Source organism: Camelina sativa, chromosome 6, assembly GCF_000633955.1.
Source record: "Camelina sativa cultivar DH55 chromosome 6, Cs, whole genome shotgun sequence".
NCBI lineage: Eukaryota > Viridiplantae > Streptophyta > Magnoliopsida > Brassicales > Brassicaceae > Camelina > Camelina sativa.
The window spans coordinates 18,786,800-18,803,941 of record NC_025690.1 but is presented as its reverse complement, the minus strand read 5'-3'; the positions used below and the strand labels follow the sequence as shown (position 1 = coordinate 18,803,941).

Genomic DNA, 17,142 nt, shown 5'->3' with positions numbered 1-17,142 from the left:
TTCCCAATATTCTGTTAAAAACATTAATTATGAAACTTCAGAATCATAGACAACTAAATTTCTTGAAATATTTTGAATATAGGTTTTTTTTCCTTAAGATTAACATAAAAACCAAAAACATTTTCTCTCGTATATAACTGTATAAGGTCATTTTTTCCAAAACGTGTTCTACCGTTCTAGCTAATTAAGGAGAGGGCCACATATATATATACATATGTGGCCCTCTATATATATATATGCGCCAAATGAATCATATTAGCGTTCTGCATATTTATGTCTGTCCTTTTTTTATGGCTTACGACACAGACAGAACAAGAAAAGAAAAGAAAACTTAGATATTATTGTGCATGAAACTTGAGCTACGTTTCCCCACTATTTTCCATTCATTTATGTTCCAGCACTTTCAAGAGTTATTCACGCTTCTTCTAACAGTTGTGATTCGATTTCTCTACCGCATTTCAGAAATTTGAAGCTAGCAAGTATTCTAGAACGGATACATATGAATGTATATACTTCTCATAGTTTTACTGTCTAAGCAAACCAGATTTACCAACCACGAGAGACATTAGAATTAAAGCAACAATAAGTTGAGATCTCCAAGATGAAAAGAAGTTGTTAGCGAGATGAAATGAGAATATCCAATTTACATTGATTGAATCAACCAAAAGTCGAACCTAACATTTAAAAAATATATATATATATATTTTGGATTCAAATCCAAAGCCTGGAACGTAACGTAATATGAAGCCACACAAAGCCAACACCATCCTAGTATATAGGTGGGTTCCCTTCCAGCCCTTTGTAATCATCCTCTTTATTAAATGAATCATTAGGTATGTTCATAGTCGGTATAAATATATAGGGTCCGCACAAAATGGTACACTTTTTTTTTTAATGACAAGAAAAGGTTGTACGAATTGATAAGTAGCTAAGTGAGTGTTTGGATCAATAGCTGAGTTTTTGGGTTATGTTCCCAGTTCCCATGAGTTCTCTCTAGTTCACTTCAACTCTCACTCACGAGGAAGACAAACTATATAATTAGAATGTATTTCTAACCTCTAATCATAAAATTTTAATTCATAAAATCTGTATGTCATCAATCTCGAACACAAATATATACTAGTATTATCTAATCTAATACCCACACACACAAAAAAAAATTATGTAAGAAGATAGTAAAATATACTTTAATTGGGTAAAGGAAGCTACTGCTACACTTTCAAGCACGTGACAACGTCCCACACGTGTCATATCGCTTACGTCATCAAGTCCTTTCGTTTTATTTTTGTTGCTTCTCTTCTTTCATTTTTCTGTTTACCTCTCCACACGCGTTGAAAAGTGCAATCAAGTAAACACCCCCGACTTTGAAATTTAACCACAGTCAAAAAAAGAGTCTGTAAAGTGTAAAAGTCTTTTTACTGTTATAACCTCACACGCATAAATACCCCTCACCAACTTTCTCTTCATCGTCTCTCTCTAAACTAAAACTCGTCAGTTCTCTTCTTCTCTCTCAACTTCTGAGAACAAAATAAAAAAAAAAACTTCTTCTTCTTCTTCTTCTTCTCAAATCATAAACCCTTAAATCTTCATCTCTCTTTATCAAAACTCAATGCCACTTCAAAAAGATTCTATTCTGTTTCATCACTTTCATTAGTCCTCTTTCTCTTTTCAGATTTCAATTTCTTGAACCATCTCTTACCCATTTCTTGATTTTTTTCCCCCCACCATGTTACGAGAATCAGACGGTGAGATGAGTTTAGAAACAACAAACTCACCTATCAGCAGCGGAACAGAGAGCTGCAGTAGCTTCAGCCGTTTATCATTCGACGCGCCGCCGTCGTCAACCACCGCGATTATCCCCGAAGAAGAAAGCTTCCTCTCTCTCAAACCACACCGTTCCTCAGATTTCGCTTACTCAGAGATCCGACGGCGGAAAAAACACGGCCTAACCTTCCGAGATTTTCGCCTCATGCGCCGTATCGGCGCCGGAGACATCGGTACCGTCTACTTATGCCGTCTCGCCGGAGAAGAGGAAGAGAGCCGGAGCTCGTATTTCGCTATGAAAGTAGTTGACAAAGAAGCCCTTGCCTTGAAGAAGAAAATGCATAGAGCAGAGATGGAGAAAACGATTCTCAAAATGCTTGACCATCCTTTTTTGCCGACTCTTTATGCCGAGTTCGAAGCTTCTCATTTCTCTTGTATCGTCATGGAGTATTGCTCCGGCGGTGATTTACACTCTCTCCGTCATAAACAGCCTCACCGGAGATTCACCCTTTCCTCCACCAGGTAAATTATATTTATTTTTATTATTTGTATAATATTCAAAATTTTCAAATAAGAATAATAATTAAAATGAACAATGTAATGTTGATTTTTTTTTTTTTTTTTGGTTGCATGCAATGCATTGACTCTGTACCTGTACATAATTTGTTATCTTGTCCTGCAAGAACACAGACCTGTTCTTATCATGTCTGTCTTTTCCAGTTCTTTGAATTGTTATGAAAGAGTCTTTTTCAAAACCCATCACAATAATTGTTTTCTTTTTATTACCAGCTTTAATTATTTTTAACCTTAATTAAACGTTACATGTTCTAATCCAACTTGTTTTTTTTTTGGTTTTTTGGTTAATTACAGATTTTACGCGGCCGAAGTATTAGTAGCGTTAGAATATCTACATATGCTTGGTATCATCTACAGAGATCTAAAGCCTGAAAATATCTTAGTTAGATCGGACGGTCACATTATGCTCTCTGACTTTGACCTCTCCTTACGCTCCGACTCAATCGCCGCCGTTGAATCTTCTTCATCGTCTCCGGAGAATCAACAGCAGCTCCGTTCACCTCGACGGCTCACTCGTCTCGCTAGGCTTTTCCACCGTGTCTTGCGGTCTAAAAAGGTTCAGACTTTAGAACCGAACCGTCTCTTCGTTGCTGAACCGGTTACAGCCCGGTCCGGTTCGTTCGTTGGTACGCATGAGTACGTGGCGCCAGAGGTGGCTTCAGGTGGGTCGCATGGTAATGCCGTTGACTGGTGGGCCTTTGGTGTGTTCCTCTACGAGATGATTTACGGCAAGACTCCGTTCGTAGCGCCGACTAATGACGTCATCCTCCGTAACATCGTGAAAAGACAGTTGAGTTTCCCGACCAATTCGCCGGCGACGATGTTCGAGCTCCACGCGAGGAGTTTGATTTCCGGACTGCTTAACAAAGACCCGACTAAACGACTCGGGTCACGTCGAGGCGCGGCGGAGGTCAAAGTACATCCTTTTTTCAAAGGTCTAAACTTTGCGCTCATCCGTACACTAACTCCGCCGGAGATTCCTTCCTCCGGCGTCAAGAGGCCGGTAAAATCGGCGACGTTCGGTGGTAGAAGTAGTAACAAACCAGCGGCGTTCGATTACTTTTGATATTAAACGGTTGAGATTAGCACCACGTGGTTAGTCGGTTGAGGTCGGTGCCAGGGTTTTTGGTGACCGCCTTGTGACGATAGCTGTATATATTCCCTCGAAGCTGTCCATTTTTTTTTTTCAGTCTTTAATTTTTAATATTTTTGTTTATCTGACTTAATATATTAAAAAACTTAGGTGACTTTTCACGCGATTTGTACAACAAACTGATTAATGTGAACTAATCTATTTCATAATTATCATCATTATCAAATCTTCGGAACTTGGGAACAAGTTAAGACTTAATGGTATTGGACATAATTGGCATTATATATAATTGACCATTTTAGTCAAACATTTCTTACATGTTCTTGTTACAACATCTTTTCACCGCTATGTCAAAAAAAAATTCTAGAACTAGTAATTTATATTAAAACTCGTCACGCGTAGACTTTTTTGAGTTTGACGGGTATAGTATAGAAAAAGAAAAGAAGAAGATTCCACTTTTGACAATTGTGTAACACATGGAAGTCATATTTGCTCTTTGTTTATAACCTCTACGAGTCTTTCTTTCGAATGTCAAAAAAGGGCGAAATAAAAACGTTATCCATAAGGGTAGGGAACTGCTTTACTAGATCCGACCAGTTGCATGATCTCTTCTGCTTTCGATTCCTTCTGTTCAGTTTCAACTTAATTAAGAGAACATTAATAAACTATATATAGACGGCAAAGACGAAATTGTTTTCTTCCTATAATAAAGTATGCAAGGCATTCGTATAGTATACCCGTTTAAGCTTATATAAAGTGGTATCAATATGTTTAATGTCATAAATCGTTTTCACTAGATACATGCATTCATAATTATAATTGGAGAATGTATTTTAAAAGTCTGGAGTTTAAAGCAAGTAGGTGAATAATTCAGCTGAAAATTTTGGGCATGTTTGAAGCATGTTCCCAAGTTCATCCCTTAGAAACTAACAAAAGGCCCTTTGCCTTTGGATTGCGTAAAGAGGATTTGTCTCCAGAGCAATACTCCGATTAAATATAAGTAAGTGTGTAAACTAAACATAATTAAAATTTAAAAGAGAAGAGAGAGTTATATAGCTTGATGGTTTTGTCTATCTTATGAGTAACACAAACAAGGTATACGTACTTTTTTTGCTCACATTATATTCACCACGTCGAGCATTAATGAAGTTAATACTAGTACATTGTTCGACCAACCAACCAACATTGCTTGATTTACCTACCTCTCTTTATTAATATTTATATACTGGTATATGATACTATGATTTAAGCCCATAGTTGACTAATACTAAAAACAAATAACTGTAAATCAGTAACATGATGTGATAGTTATGAGTATCTATATAAACTATACATAAAAACAATCTCTTTACACTGAAGAGATTTGTTATGAATTTTAACAGGCTAAGAAAATTATAAAAGAGATTAGTAGTAGAGCCAGAAATGGAATGACTATTCCATAATTAGAAACCATATAAGCACACACACCACCGTGAAAATGTAAGTAAAAAAGAAAGGAGAGAAACAGAAAATAATAAAGCTGAAATGTCAATGATTAGACAATTCAATACAAATTGTTTTGGACAATGCATAGAAGTTTTGTCTCTCCTAAAATGTGTAAACATGGACCACACACAAGATTACCGTCACGTCTTCTGTTGTCACAATAATTACCACGAGATTAAAAATAAGTAGATAATGCTACTATTTTACTGTTTACGCATTGAAGAAAAAACATAAAAATATAGTAACAGAAACTCAAAAGTCAAAGTCTTGTTATAGGGAGAGGTGTTTCTTTCGCAGAAACCGAGGTTTGTAACTTGTCATTATTCCATTCTCACTCGCCTACGTGGACCCGAGAAACTTCCCATGCACTTAAATACTACTATTTCGTAAACAATTATTGGATAACTGAATTATGTTTTTTTCTCCTTTTCTCATTTGATAAATTGAATCAGTTTCACATACCAAATTAACACAACGTATACTAAACGTTGGTTATTTTTGGCCAAGATACTATTCAACGTTTATGTGTTTGAATGCTTTAATTTGCAGTTGCTAAGTAGACAACTTATCCAAAGTTCAAGAAATCCATCTCTATATGTATTCTGAGAATTGAAATCCAAGGATCAAATCAAAGTGAGTCTAACTAACATTAATGATATGCGAGTAGTAACCACTTGTAACTTGATTTAACTTCTTCAATCGTTTGAAGATGCTTTTGTCACAAGTTTTAAGATTCAAATCACCAACTCAACTAAGCTTTTTCTGCCATAACAAGTCTGCAATGCATAATATGCATTCATTAATTGGTACACATTATATTTGATCATAAGCTTATTAAACTCAAAGATCCACTGTCACAATCTGTTCGTAATGGTATTAAGCATGGTATGGTATTAAGCATGGTTCTCTCCAAGCTATTTATGTTTTTAATGACAACTAATATGATGCCACTACGACCGAGGCTCTTCCTCAAGATTCTTTCTCTATTTAGTCGAATGTCAGTTTCATCTCCCACACGACGTTTTGATTTGAAAGTTTGTGATGACGTTGTTATTAGCAAGAGTACATAGTTGTTTGAGGTTGGTAGGAAACTAGAGTTAGTTTGATGTACAATTAATTAAGAACATTGTAAGTTGCACTTGTTCAGTGACTAATTAAGATTTGCATATAAATCCCCACACTTGACAAAATTATATAAAAAGAAAATCATTTCACATATAAATGTTTGTTTATTTCTATCTCTGGTCTAGCTTTAAACTTGATATTTGTCTCGTTGCCACACAAATACAAGGGAACATATATAGTAGGTGATCGGGTATATCCATATACACACATTAAATAACCATTTTCTTGTATCATCGGACTTAAGCTTGTGAACAATAGATATGAATGAATATAGAATAATTGTAATTAATAATTGAAAACACACATAGAATAACATGATTTGTTAGATCTTAATTAAATAAAAAAATAAAAGAAAGAAGAGAAGAGAAGTGTGACAACACATGGGATGTACCCAACAGCATAAGGGACAGCTTCACCAGTCTGATTTATGCCACTGTCCCGCTCTTGTCTTCTCTCTGCCCCACCACTCCTTTGTTTTAACTTCATTAGTAATATTACTACATAAGTGTTTAATCTAATCATAATGCGATCACATGTTAGAATCAACAAAACAAAGAAAAAAATATCTGATTTTTTAGTAGAAATAAGTACACCAGCAGCTTTGATCAACATTTTAACAAAATGCATTTGTTTGTGAGTAACTCCAATATAAACTTTGCGAATTGTAAAACCTATTGAAATTTGTTAGGTGTTTGTTTGTGTAATACTAGTATGCATGTATGTCTCTCTGCTAAAATCCTCATGACATGTCGACATCTACTCACTATACTCATCGAGGTGATTATTCTCGTCGTCGCTGCTATATTATACACATGTAACATATACTGTACTACATTAAGCGAACGGATAGATGCCACGTGACGGTCAGGACACGTCGCCACTTGTGAGATTCTGTTCCAATTACTTGTGGAAATGAATTATGTTATGTCGCAGAGAAAAAGGTTGACGAGATTTCCAATTAGCCAGCCACTCATTTATTAACGGTCACAAAAAGCATCAAACTACAGTTTCCCATTCATTTTTCTTTTTTTTTTTTAAACTCTAGAAGATAGTAATAGTATCCATCCATGTGAAGTAGTATTTCTTTGTGGGTTTATATTACAATTTATCTTTTAGTATTCTTATTAGTCCTTTCATTTCAAAATATAAAATATTTTAGTTATGCATAATAAGAAATGTTTATTTTTAAAAAGTTTAACCAATTAAAAATAAAATTGCATAAAATAAATAATAAAAAAATATAAAAGTAATCTAAAAGTTTCTTCAAAAAGTAAAAACATCTTACATTCTAAAACAAACAAAAACCTCTAAAACTTCTTATATTATAAAACGGAAGCAGTATTTTGTAAGAAAAAGAAAAAAGTTGACCATAACCAAAAAAAATACTACTACATACATGTATAGATAGTCCCGTTGCACGAAGAGTTCAAAACGTGACGTTAGGCGCGTGCGGGTCACAGAAACTTGTGCCTAGTCAGAGACCTTGTGGTATAGTCTTACGTGGTCTACCTCTGCCACAATTCAGATCAATAAAGAAAATATTATTATTATTGTCTACTACAGAGTAGAAGAAGTAAATATATTATCGTCGTTTTGCGAGGTTTGAATTAAGCAGTGGTATTAATTAATGTAATAAAAAAAAGTAGGGATTTTTAGGTTAAAATAGGCCTTTGAGTGATACCGTAATGTCAATGATGTGTCTGGTCAGACCCCATTTAATATTGGTTCAGACCACATTAGCCAATTGCCACTCACGTTGGGTCCAAAACCATACGCTTCAGTGCAAATCATATAGTAGTAGTGTTTTTGTACTAGTATTTATTTCAACTTCATGGCGTTAACTACTTGAGATTCCCATTCCACATCCTCGTTTGAATGTCACTAACTTTTAATAATATTAATCTAAGTTTACATCCTTACACCCTTGTTTTTATTTTTTTCCTCCCATTAGTCATCTCTTAGTGTCTTATTATTTTTATTAAAAATTGTGTTTTAAAAATACACAAGTGCATAAAAGGAGAACAAAGGCAAGAAGCAGATACAAAAAACTTCATACAAATGGGAAGAGACAAACACACCATATATTTATCTCGAAATGCCTCCTCAAATCGTTGGGGATTCATGAGAAAACTCAGTAGAGATACAAATGGTTAAAGATCAAAGCTTTTTCGTGAAAATACAAATGGAAATTTACATGTACCAAACGCAGAGCAGCGCCTTCTCTGAAACAACCTGTTTCAAATATGCATATAAGAAGAAAGACATCGTTCATCATCATCATCTCCAACAAATCTTTCTGTGAATAACTCAAAAACAACAACATTGATTGTAAAATAAGACACACACTTACCCGCTTCTCTCTTGCTATATAAACATGGCCAAACTTTCCTCTAAACGAAACCGTCTGTGAAAAGAAACCAACTGTGAAAAGAAATCCGCTTCTCTCTTGCTATATAAACATGGGAGACAATAAGAAACCGTCTGTGAAAAGCCCCTGCAAGAAAAACAAAATTCAAGCACACATTGAGAATAAATAACAATCTTTACCAACTAACTTATTTCGTCTCTCTAATTGTTCAAAAAGAGACATGATGGTTGCTAAAGTTTGTAAGCAACCTAACATCAAAACAACATCAAAACAACAAGAGTCAGCAAAATTGGGTAAGCAAAAACTGGAATACAAAACTTATAACTTCTAGAGAAGTACCTGTCAATGGATTAACACCAGCTTGTTTATACAATCGTGACGTCTCTAGCTGAATTCTCACCTACATATCCCCAAAAAAAAACAGAACAAACAGTCAGACTCAATCATCAACAATCTTGGGTTGAAGATTTGCATCGCTAGTGTTGATTTAACCTTAAGCCAAAGATTCCAAAATCCATCAAACAATGCTCTCAAATCCAATAAATCCAATAAATATCAGAAAGCAAATCCAATGAATCTAAAGATCTCACTGTAAAACAACGCTAATTCCACAAAAGCATAACATAACCAAAAGCATAACAGAACAGAAAACATAACAGAACAGAACCATCAAACAAAACTCACGAAAAGAAAACAAGAGCAGAACTACTTAGCTGTAGTTATAAGAACAGAAACATTTTTCTTCGGGTTACCTGCGAAACATAAAAAGAGAGTCCTCAATAAGCAGAGCCACACAGTACAAATAAACAGAACCTATCCTGTCATGTTTTCGACTTCATGGTCTGGCTGTGGTTTTCGACAGAAAACAATTCACTACAAATGTGCTTGTCCATTGACACAAACTCAATAACTTTTAAAGCATGAGATATCATTGATTAAGTCGTTTCATCAACTAAACACAGACATTCACTAAACATACTTTAAACATTGATTAAAACGATACATACTAAAAACACAAAACACAAATTTTAACTAAACACAAAACACAAACCTTAGCTAAACACAACCACTAATTAAAACTTGAACTAAACATCAAGTAGATCAAATTGAAATCAAAGTTGCAAAAATCATCAACCCCAAAAGCTTAAAGAAGGTATATCACAATCACTAAACCACAAATTAAGAGGCTAATGCTAAGCAATCAAACAAAACAGATAGAGATAATTAAATCTTCATGTCATCTTAGAACAGAGACATCGAGATCCATACCTGATACAATATGTTCCGTGAAACCAAGAAGGACAAATCTCAGCAAGAAGAAGACGATGATGAGTGATCAATTTTATCTGGAAACCGATCAGAAAGTCGATTGTTTTGTTTTCCACGATTTTGATAAACGATTCATGTTTCTTCGTTGTTTCGGTGGTATCGAAAGAGAGAGAGGGCAGCAAATGAATAAAAGAAAAAGAAAAAAACCAAAAATAAAACAAAATAAATCTTAACCACTAGATAAGTGACACGTCGCGGGTCTGTGAGTATCTTAAAAAATGGGTGCAGATACACAGCTCTCTCATAATTCACAATTAAAACATTATTTTTCATTTACTTAAAAAAAAAAAAAAATCAAAGACATACTCATGAGTTGTGCAATGGGATTGGTCTGAGTATGACTCTATGAGTTATGTTTTCGTATAACACTTTCATTAGTCCACTATATTATTATTCTCCATGGTGGAAAAAACATCTAAAAATGGTAGTATTTTTTAAAAGTATAAATCTTAATTGTATTTTGCAAAGCTATTTAACAAAACTAACTTGTGTTCACATGCACAATCTGATAAACAATTTTCTTTTTGTAGCATAACTTCAGTTTTAAAAGAGTTTATTCAATATATTTTTAGAAGAAGATCAAATCTTTCTGTATATTTGTAAGTTTAATAATGTTTCTGAGATGGGTGATAGGTAATGAGAAATAACAAATTTTAGTAGTGGTAGATCTCACTTGTAGTATTCCAAAATGTAACCGGGTGTTCCTCGTAGCTCCTCTACCGGTGGACTTAGGGGAGCTCTTTGGGCAAGCATATCATGTCGTCGGGTCAAATCCTACCAATTTTGCAAGATCCACAAAACTGGGCCTTCGATATATATATAAAGCCCATTAACTTCCTCTTCATAAATTAACATTTCAACACCGGCGCGTGGAACGCGTGTATCGAGATAACTACAGATTTGTTATACGCAGGAGACATNGATAAACCCCAAAACTAGAAAGTGAAAAAAAAAAAAAAAAAAAAAAACACTTCTGAAGCAAAAACCTCTTCGATCATTCAAAATCAACCTCCATGATAGAGCTCAACTCATCTCTCAGATAATTGAACAACCCTTCCTACAGAATCTCCAGGTACAACAAAAAAGGTTCGTACTTTAAATTTTCTTCTCAAAATTCAAGTGTGAAGCGTTGTACAAAAGCTTAAAGATCGGATTTTGCTTAGAGAATTTGGTTTCGATCAGGCTTTTCTTATCTGGGCTTATAGTTGTGCTTGTTTCATTTTGATTCTGAGCATAATTGAATCTATTGTTTATGTAAATGATGATACAGTGGCAAGTAAAAAAGTGTGAATGGCGTCAATATCAACCACCTCTTGGCTCTACCGAGGTTGGTTTCATCAGCTCTGTTTCTTTTATCCCTTTTCCCATTTTTCTAATTCTGATTCTGGCTTTTGTTTTTTCTCCGATAGGTAAAGTATGCACAGAGAGTGGAACGTTCAGTAATTGTATCTTCCAGGTTTGTTCTTGTTTTGATTTTAGAGCAACCTAGTTGAGCTATTGTGGACACTGGACACATTTTGAGCTGTTTCAAGATGTCAAACTGGTAACAATTTGTTTATTATATGTAGAGGCGGGTTAGTAAATGCGGATTTCCAATTAAGAGATTACATGTTGGGATTACTTTTGGGGATCGGTCATTGCGACATTGTATCAAATGCAAGAAAGAAGATGAAGATGATAATGATGCAAGTGAAGGCAATAAAAAGATTAAAGAAGGATTTGAGTATGTGACTGTTGAGAGGCATCCTTACTATAGTTACATGGATTCAACTTCTGGAAAACTCGAGCCAGCATCCGGGGCTCGAGCTAGCATTCCAGGTGAGGACTATTGGCCTGAAGGAACTTCGAGCAGGGTTAGAGCTGCTAGAGCTCCTCAACCAGCTGGTGAGTCTTCGAGTTTCCCTTCCTATGGGAAGAACCCTGGGAGTAGGAGAAAGAAGAATCGGAAAGCAACTGAGGATAATGTGACTGTTGTTGAAACGAGTGATGAAGTTTCGGATTCTGAGGATAGCTCTGAAGAAGAGGAAAACGATTCCTCTGACGGGTTTGTTGTATATGACAACGAGTTTGGGAGAAAAGAAGAGGAGACTGGTTTTGAATTAGACAAAAAGCTTGGACGGCCACATCCTTTTATCGATCCTACGAAAAAGAAAGAGATTGAAAAGACACTCACTGGCGATGAATCGTGGTGGAACTGGAGAAAACCGGAGAAAGAACAATGGTCAAGATGGCAGAGAAGACGTCCTGATGTCGAAACGGTCAGTCCTTACAATGATTTTTCTGTGTTTAACCAATGTGCCTTTTTGCATAATGTTTGATACATTATGTTTGTTGCAGGTTTTTCTCAAGGCAATGGCAGAAACAGGACAAGTAAAGCTCTATGGGAAAGAACCAACACTCACGGAAACTTCTCTTTATAGAGCAAGAAGGCATCTTTTCAAAGAAGAGAGGTATCTTTAATCTAACGAGTTAACATCTGTTTTATTAGGATTTTTTATTTTTGAGTTTTCATTCTCTCAGGCTGCAAGCTGAGCGGGAGAGATTAGCAAAAGAAGGTCCCATGGCTTTTTATTCTGAATGGGTAAAAGCATGGAAGAGAGACACGTCACGAGAAGCTGTACAGAAGCATTTTGAAGAGACAGGTGAAGATGAAAACACACAACTGATTGAGATGTTCTCTCATCAAACAGATCGAGAATACAGGATAATGATGGGAGCTGATATTAGGATCAAGAGAGATCCTTTAGCAATGCGGATGAGGGAGGATCAAATAAAGCAAAGTAAGAAACTTTAACAGTTATACTTAACTCGTCATGGATATATTCAACTGTTCAATTAACTTTCTCGGTTTCGTGCAGTATGGGGCGGGGATCCTGTTTACCCGACAATCAACTACATTCAAGATCCTAATGCAGTTATGGATTTCAGAGGACCCGATTTTCATGAGCCGACACCAAATATGCTCTCTTATCTAAAGGAGGTTAGTCTGCTTTGCTCAAACCAACGTCCCTTATCTTTCTTGGTCTGATTGTTTTCTTTGTTTCTGGTTTGATCAGAATGGGAAAGTCATCTCAAGAGAGATGCATGAAGCACTACTGGTAAAAGAGAAAACCGAGCAGCTCGAGGTAAAGTGACCTATCTTTTGTTCTCTTTCACACAACTCTCATTGAGATAATGAGGTATCTCAAGGGTTTGTTTGATATATCGTATGAATGCAGGTGCCTGACATTGATGATGCAATGGCACAAGCTGTTGATATTGGTGAAAACGATGTGAGTATCATCAATTACATTAGATCCTCTTCTTCGTTCTTCATTGTTTCTTGATGTTATCATGAAACTTCTCTGGACTTTTTCTATTGATAGGATGAGGAAGACGATGCAGATGTAGAAAAAGTCGACGAGAAAGTGCCCAGGAACTGGAGTGTCTTGAAGAGTACCCCTGAGCTTAGAACCGCCAAGGTAAAAGCTGATAGCAGCAGAGTATTTGTCCTTAGTCTGCTATCAAAAGCCACATTCAACTTTAGCCGCCTTTAAAATATAAATGTGTTGTGTGTTGATGTTATGTTTTTGGTTTTCTATACAGCCTAAACCAAAGAAGGAAGGTCGGATGTCTCTAGACGAGGCCGTTGATGATTCTGAGAACTTAACAGATTTTCTCATGGATTTTGAAGAGGAGGCTGATCCTTAGACCTGGTTTTTTTTGTGTTTCTTTCCAGTCCAATGTAAAGACGTTATTAATCATTTAGATTTTATACTTGAAAATTTGAGTTTATTTGGGGCGATAGTAACATTTTTGGAATGTTTTGAGTTTTGAAAAAGGATTGTACCATATGAAAAACATCAATTCTATACTTGATTGCATTGCATGTCAACTAGTTCCTCCGACTCCGACATAGTTCAGCTTGGGTTTTGGAAGATAGTTTGAATCAGAAAAATCTGTTAAAAAAACAAGACCTAAACCAAATTCGCAAGAAATGATTTCACAATTACTATCACTGTCTATTTTTCTTTCCATCTATGTTGTGTTTGAAATGAAAGCCACAACTTGTCCAACATTATTATCTCGTGAAAACGAATTGGACAACAAAATCCTACAAATGGAATGGAATGAAATTGAAACCTCATCATGTTTACGAAGATGCTTCGGTGTGTATAAAGAGGAACATTTCTTAAGTCTCACTTGTTTCTTGTGATGACCCTATGGGTCAAGTCAATAAGTGCCCGCCTCGATCTTTTGACATCTTCGTTATCTGTTTCAGGTAGAGACCCGATTGCAGCTGCCGCGAGATTAGCATGTTCCATGGCTAACTCTCTTGCCCTCTGTATTCCCTTGCTCTTCCCAAGATACTCTAAAGCCTGTTGCGATAATCATATTAGAATCTTTGATAACGTATTAGAGTTTTTAGGAGTTTTGTTTCTTTCAAACTTACAATGTCAACATTCGTCGGATCTTTTTCAACTCGATCAACAACTTCACGTAGTTGAGGAAATTCTTCCATGGCAAAGAGAATTGGGGCTGTTATGACTCCATGGCGGATATCTGATAAAGATCCCTTTCCGAGAGAGGCAGAAGTCCCCGTGAAATCAAGAATGTCGTCTATCAATTGGAATGCTAAACCCTGAAGAATTAAAAACTAATCAAACATCTGTAAGAAAACGTAGTTACAATAGAGCCATTCATAAGATGACAACGAACCAGATTCTTCCCATACTCAAAAGCTAACACGGCAACTTCCGCTGTTTGTCCAGTGAGAACAGCAACCGCTTTGCAGCTGTTAGAGATTAATGATGCTGTCTTATAATATGTCTTCTGCATGTAGTACTCCATACTGCAGTCATGAAAAAAAAACCATATGTGACAATCACAAAATTATATGTTATCCATTTCTTACAAGTCGCAATAATCGACCCTTGTTTTGACTCTCAAACATAGATTGAGTAGTCTTTTATTGTGTAGTCTACTCAATCATTGAGTAGCATACAAGAATTGAGTAGTCTTTTATTATGGCTATATTTGACCAGAGAAGAGGATTTTTACCTATAACGCTGCTCGGTTGTACTTGTTATTTCCATGGTTTCACCGGTAACAAGATGTTCTACAGCAGTTGCAAGTAACGCTACAACCTACAAAAGAGAGACACAGAGAATACGTTTAGCTTCAAAGAAAAATGATAATTAATTCTTAGGACTGATGTCATTGATTCAAGATTCTATGACGGCAGGTTTAAAATAGACTATCAATCGCCGTATCTTAAAAAAAGTAATGACAAAAAGTACGAGGGTATAAAGTTTCTTAGTTTACCTCTGTGTTCTTCAGAGCAGCGAGAGCCCCACAAGCACGGGAGAGCAAGAAGTCTCCTGCTAATACCGACATCTACAACGTGAAGCCAATTTTGATCTTCATATCTAATTGAAGCACAATCGCCAAAAAACAAAATTAATCATGTCTAAGACAGTAGCTTCTACTGTCAAGTGAGTACCTTGTTACCCATTACAACATTTAAGGAGCCAACACCACGCCTTGTATCGGCATCATCCAAGACATCATCATGCAGGAGGCTTGCAACCTACAATGACCCAAGCATTACTAATTGGAAAAAAACTAAAAAGGGGAGGATACTGGATCTTGATGTTTCATGAGTGTTATGAGTAAACTCACATGTATCATTTCAGTGATTTCAGCAATACCCCGTTGCCTTACGCGTAACTCTGATGTGACTATATCTGCTGATTCACCAACCAATACTTCTGGTACGCGTACATTCAGCGCTGTCGCCATCAACAACAAAATCTACAAACATGAAACCAGAGCGGTTATGATACCTAGAGAGAAATTGAATCTGAACATGAAGACAAGATATGGAAACAAAAAAGAGATTATGGTCCTTACAGTTGAACGAAACTGTTTTCCTTGCACACCCCTTTTGAAGAAGTACTCAGCGGCAGAGGCAAGCTTCGGAACCTGAACAGCAGAATAGATTAGCTTCAGAGCATTAAATCCAGCAGTATATAAGCTCCCTCCGCACCTTTATGCGCACAATGAGTACGAAAGAATGAAAAAAGGCCACCTACCTCTGCAACTACCATCTCTCTCAACTTATTACTAAGAAGTGACAGCTCATCAGCAACAAGCGAAAACGGGTCAAGCTCCTCCTAGGAAAGGACAATCTTACTCTTTCAGCAGTCGAAAAAGAAAAGGAGTTTTAGCAATAATCAACAACAACAAAAAATGACCATCTGAATAAGATCAGTAACAAACAATGAGATTAAATTAAGAAACTAACAGTAGGGTGTTGACAGTTTGTTCTTATACAAGTGAAGCAATGTCCAAAGTTGAAGTATATGTGAAAGATCAACGATAGAGTAAGGATCATAGAGAACTGAGTAAGGGAAATAAGAACAAACCTCAACTAATGAGCTGCTCTGGTGATATAGTTGATGACTAAATCCACCAAAAACCGGAGATTTCAATGAATATGTCGTTCTGCAAACGTAACCCTACTAAAACATCACAAAGAAATAACACATTGGTTAGGTCACCGATTCTACATTACACATAAAACAAACTAATCTGTTTCAACCATTTTCTTATCCCCTCTCTCACACACTAATAGGATCCATGAAATATCCATAGAACAAACTTTCTTAGTGCATTATTAAAACGTAGAAAGGTGAACACTAGCTTTGGCTAATTACTCCATTATTCTCCAAACGACAAAAAAAAAAAAAAAAAGGAAAAAGGGAAAAATTTTAGTTCAAACAAATTCCCAAAATAATAGATGGGCAAAATAAAAACGAAACCTTTATTCAATAAAACACTATACCCATGGTGGGTAATGATTAGAGAATCAACAACACAGATCATAAATCTAAAAACCTAATTTACATCTCTAAAAATTGCAACTTCTAAAACCCTAATCAGGGTATTTTGTTTTCCTCTATGAATTACATAGACGCAAAGAGAGAAAATGTTAAAATAACCTTGTGTGTAGAGACGTCAGAACAAGAGTGACCCTGATCGGGAAGGATTGAGAGACGATGAGAAGCAATAGATTGAGAGCAACCATAGAAGCTACGGTTTCTCAGAAACTTTGAAGAAACCCGTGAAACAGCCCTCGTGAATATCATTCTTTACGGATCGACGAAACAAAGGAAATAAAAACCAAAAGAGGCCTCAGACTTGTTCTCGTTTGCGAATTTATTGTGAATCTGGAGAAGAAGGAGAAGAAGAAGAAGAACCCAACTAGTCAAGAGAACGCAGCCGACTCACTCAGGGCACTAAAAATTATTAAATGACGAAGACGAACCTCAGCCATGAAACTGTTAGTAAATTATTGCATTTTGTTTTTACTTTTTACCAAGTTTAAAGTCAAAGTGTCTACTCTTACCCCCCCCCCCCC

The 17,142-nt window shown here is 36.0% G+C and overlaps 3 protein-coding genes and 1 long non-coding RNA gene across 7 annotated transcripts; 2 read left to right on the top strand and 2 right to left on the bottom strand.

The window, feature by feature from the left end:
* Positions 1,521 to 3,587, top strand: LOC104792221 (protein kinase PINOID-like). The gene is made up of 2 exons (XM_010518314.1): positions 1,521 to 2,286; positions 2,635 to 3,587. The coding sequence occupies exons 1-2, from the start codon at positions 1,727 to 1,729 to the stop codon at positions 3,404 to 3,406; spliced, it is 1,332 nt and encodes a 443-aa protein (XP_010516616.1). The 5' UTR covers positions 1,521 to 1,726; the 3' UTR covers positions 3,407 to 3,587.
* LOC104792220 lies at positions 7,995 to 9,879 on the bottom strand. Its single transcript, XR_769036.2, has 4 exons — positions 9,681 to 9,879; positions 8,751 to 9,163; positions 8,394 to 8,537; positions 7,995 to 8,275 (listed from the first exon to the last, which is right to left on the bottom strand). It is a non-coding gene; the product is annotated as an uncharacterized LOC104792220 (long non-coding RNA).
* Positions 10,673 to 13,593, top strand: LOC104792217 (protein PLASTID TRANSCRIPTIONALLY ACTIVE 12). 2 transcript variants are annotated; one of them, XM_010518312.1, is made up of 11 exons: positions 10,673 to 10,826; positions 11,011 to 11,067; positions 11,150 to 11,196; positions 11,309 to 11,998; positions 12,078 to 12,190; positions 12,261 to 12,520; positions 12,599 to 12,720; positions 12,797 to 12,865; positions 12,959 to 13,012; positions 13,106 to 13,201; positions 13,326 to 13,593. In XM_010518312.1, exons 2-11 carry the CDS (start codon positions 11,031 to 11,033, stop codon positions 13,428 to 13,430), a joined length of 1,593 nt encoding a protein of 530 aa, XP_010516614.1. In that variant the 5' UTR covers positions 10,673 to 10,826; positions 11,011 to 11,030; the 3' UTR covers positions 13,431 to 13,593. The 2 variants fall into 2 exon arrangements, with proteins under 2 accessions (XP_010516614.1, XP_010516615.1); XM_010518313.1 differs by having other exon boundaries at positions 10,674 to 10,812.
* Positions 13,700 to 17,048, bottom strand: LOC104792216 (solanesyl diphosphate synthase 3, chloroplastic/mitochondrial). Of its 3 annotated transcripts, none has more exons than XM_010518309.2 (11): positions 16,724 to 17,048; positions 16,148 to 16,240; positions 15,815 to 15,895; positions 15,633 to 15,704; positions 15,402 to 15,533; positions 15,223 to 15,309; positions 15,045 to 15,116; positions 14,781 to 14,866; positions 14,439 to 14,571; positions 14,173 to 14,361; positions 13,700 to 14,098 (listed from the first exon to the last, which is right to left on the bottom strand). In XM_010518309.2, the coding sequence occupies exons 1-11, from the start codon at positions 16,868 to 16,870 to the stop codon at positions 13,919 to 13,921; spliced, it is 1,272 nt and encodes a 423-aa protein (XP_010516611.1). In that variant the 5' UTR covers positions 16,871 to 17,048; the 3' UTR covers positions 13,700 to 13,918. The 3 variants fall into 3 exon arrangements, with proteins under 3 accessions (XP_010516611.1, XP_010516612.1, XP_019102460.1); XM_010518310.2 differs by having other exon boundaries at positions 15,815 to 15,916; positions 16,148 to 16,243; positions 16,724 to 16,812; XM_019246915.1 differs by having other exon boundaries at positions 16,148 to 16,243; positions 16,724 to 16,812.

What these genes read in the sequence shown, in the direction of transcription:
- LOC104792216 (XM_010518309.2), bottom strand. Translation starts at nt 16,870, where the DNA reads ATGATATTCACGAGGGCTGTTTCACGGGTTTCTTCAAAGTTTCTGAGA. An exon ending in AAATCACTGAAATGATACAT is followed by an intron (nt 15,310 to 15,401) that starts GTGAGTTTACTC and finishes GGGTCATTGTAG; the next exon opens with GTTGCAAGCCTCCTGCATGA. An exon ending in TTGAGTATGGGAAGAATCTG is followed by an intron (nt 14,362 to 14,438) that starts GTTCGTTGTCAT and finishes TTAATTCTTCAG; the next exon opens with GGTTTAGCATTCCAATTGAT.
- LOC104792221 (XM_010518314.1), top strand. Translation starts at nt 1,727, where the DNA reads ATGTTACGAGAATCAGACGGTGAGATGAGTTTAGAAACAACAAACTCA. An exon ending in TTCACCCTTTCCTCCACCAG is followed by an intron (nt 2,287 to 2,634) that starts GTAAATTATATT and finishes GGTTAATTACAG; the next exon opens with ATTTTACGCGGCCGAAGTAT.
- LOC104792217 (XM_010518312.1), top strand. Translation starts at nt 11,031, where the DNA reads ATGGCGTCAATATCAACCACCTCTTGGCTCTACCGAG. An exon ending in AGAAAACCGAGCAGCTCGAG is followed by an intron (nt 12,866 to 12,958) that starts GTAAAGTGACCT and finishes GTATGAATGCAG; the next exon opens with GTGCCTGACATTGATGATGC. An exon ending in CTGAGCTTAGAACCGCCAAG is followed by an intron (nt 13,202 to 13,325) that starts GTAAAAGCTGAT and finishes TTTTCTATACAG; the next exon opens with CCTAAACCAAAGAAGGAAGG.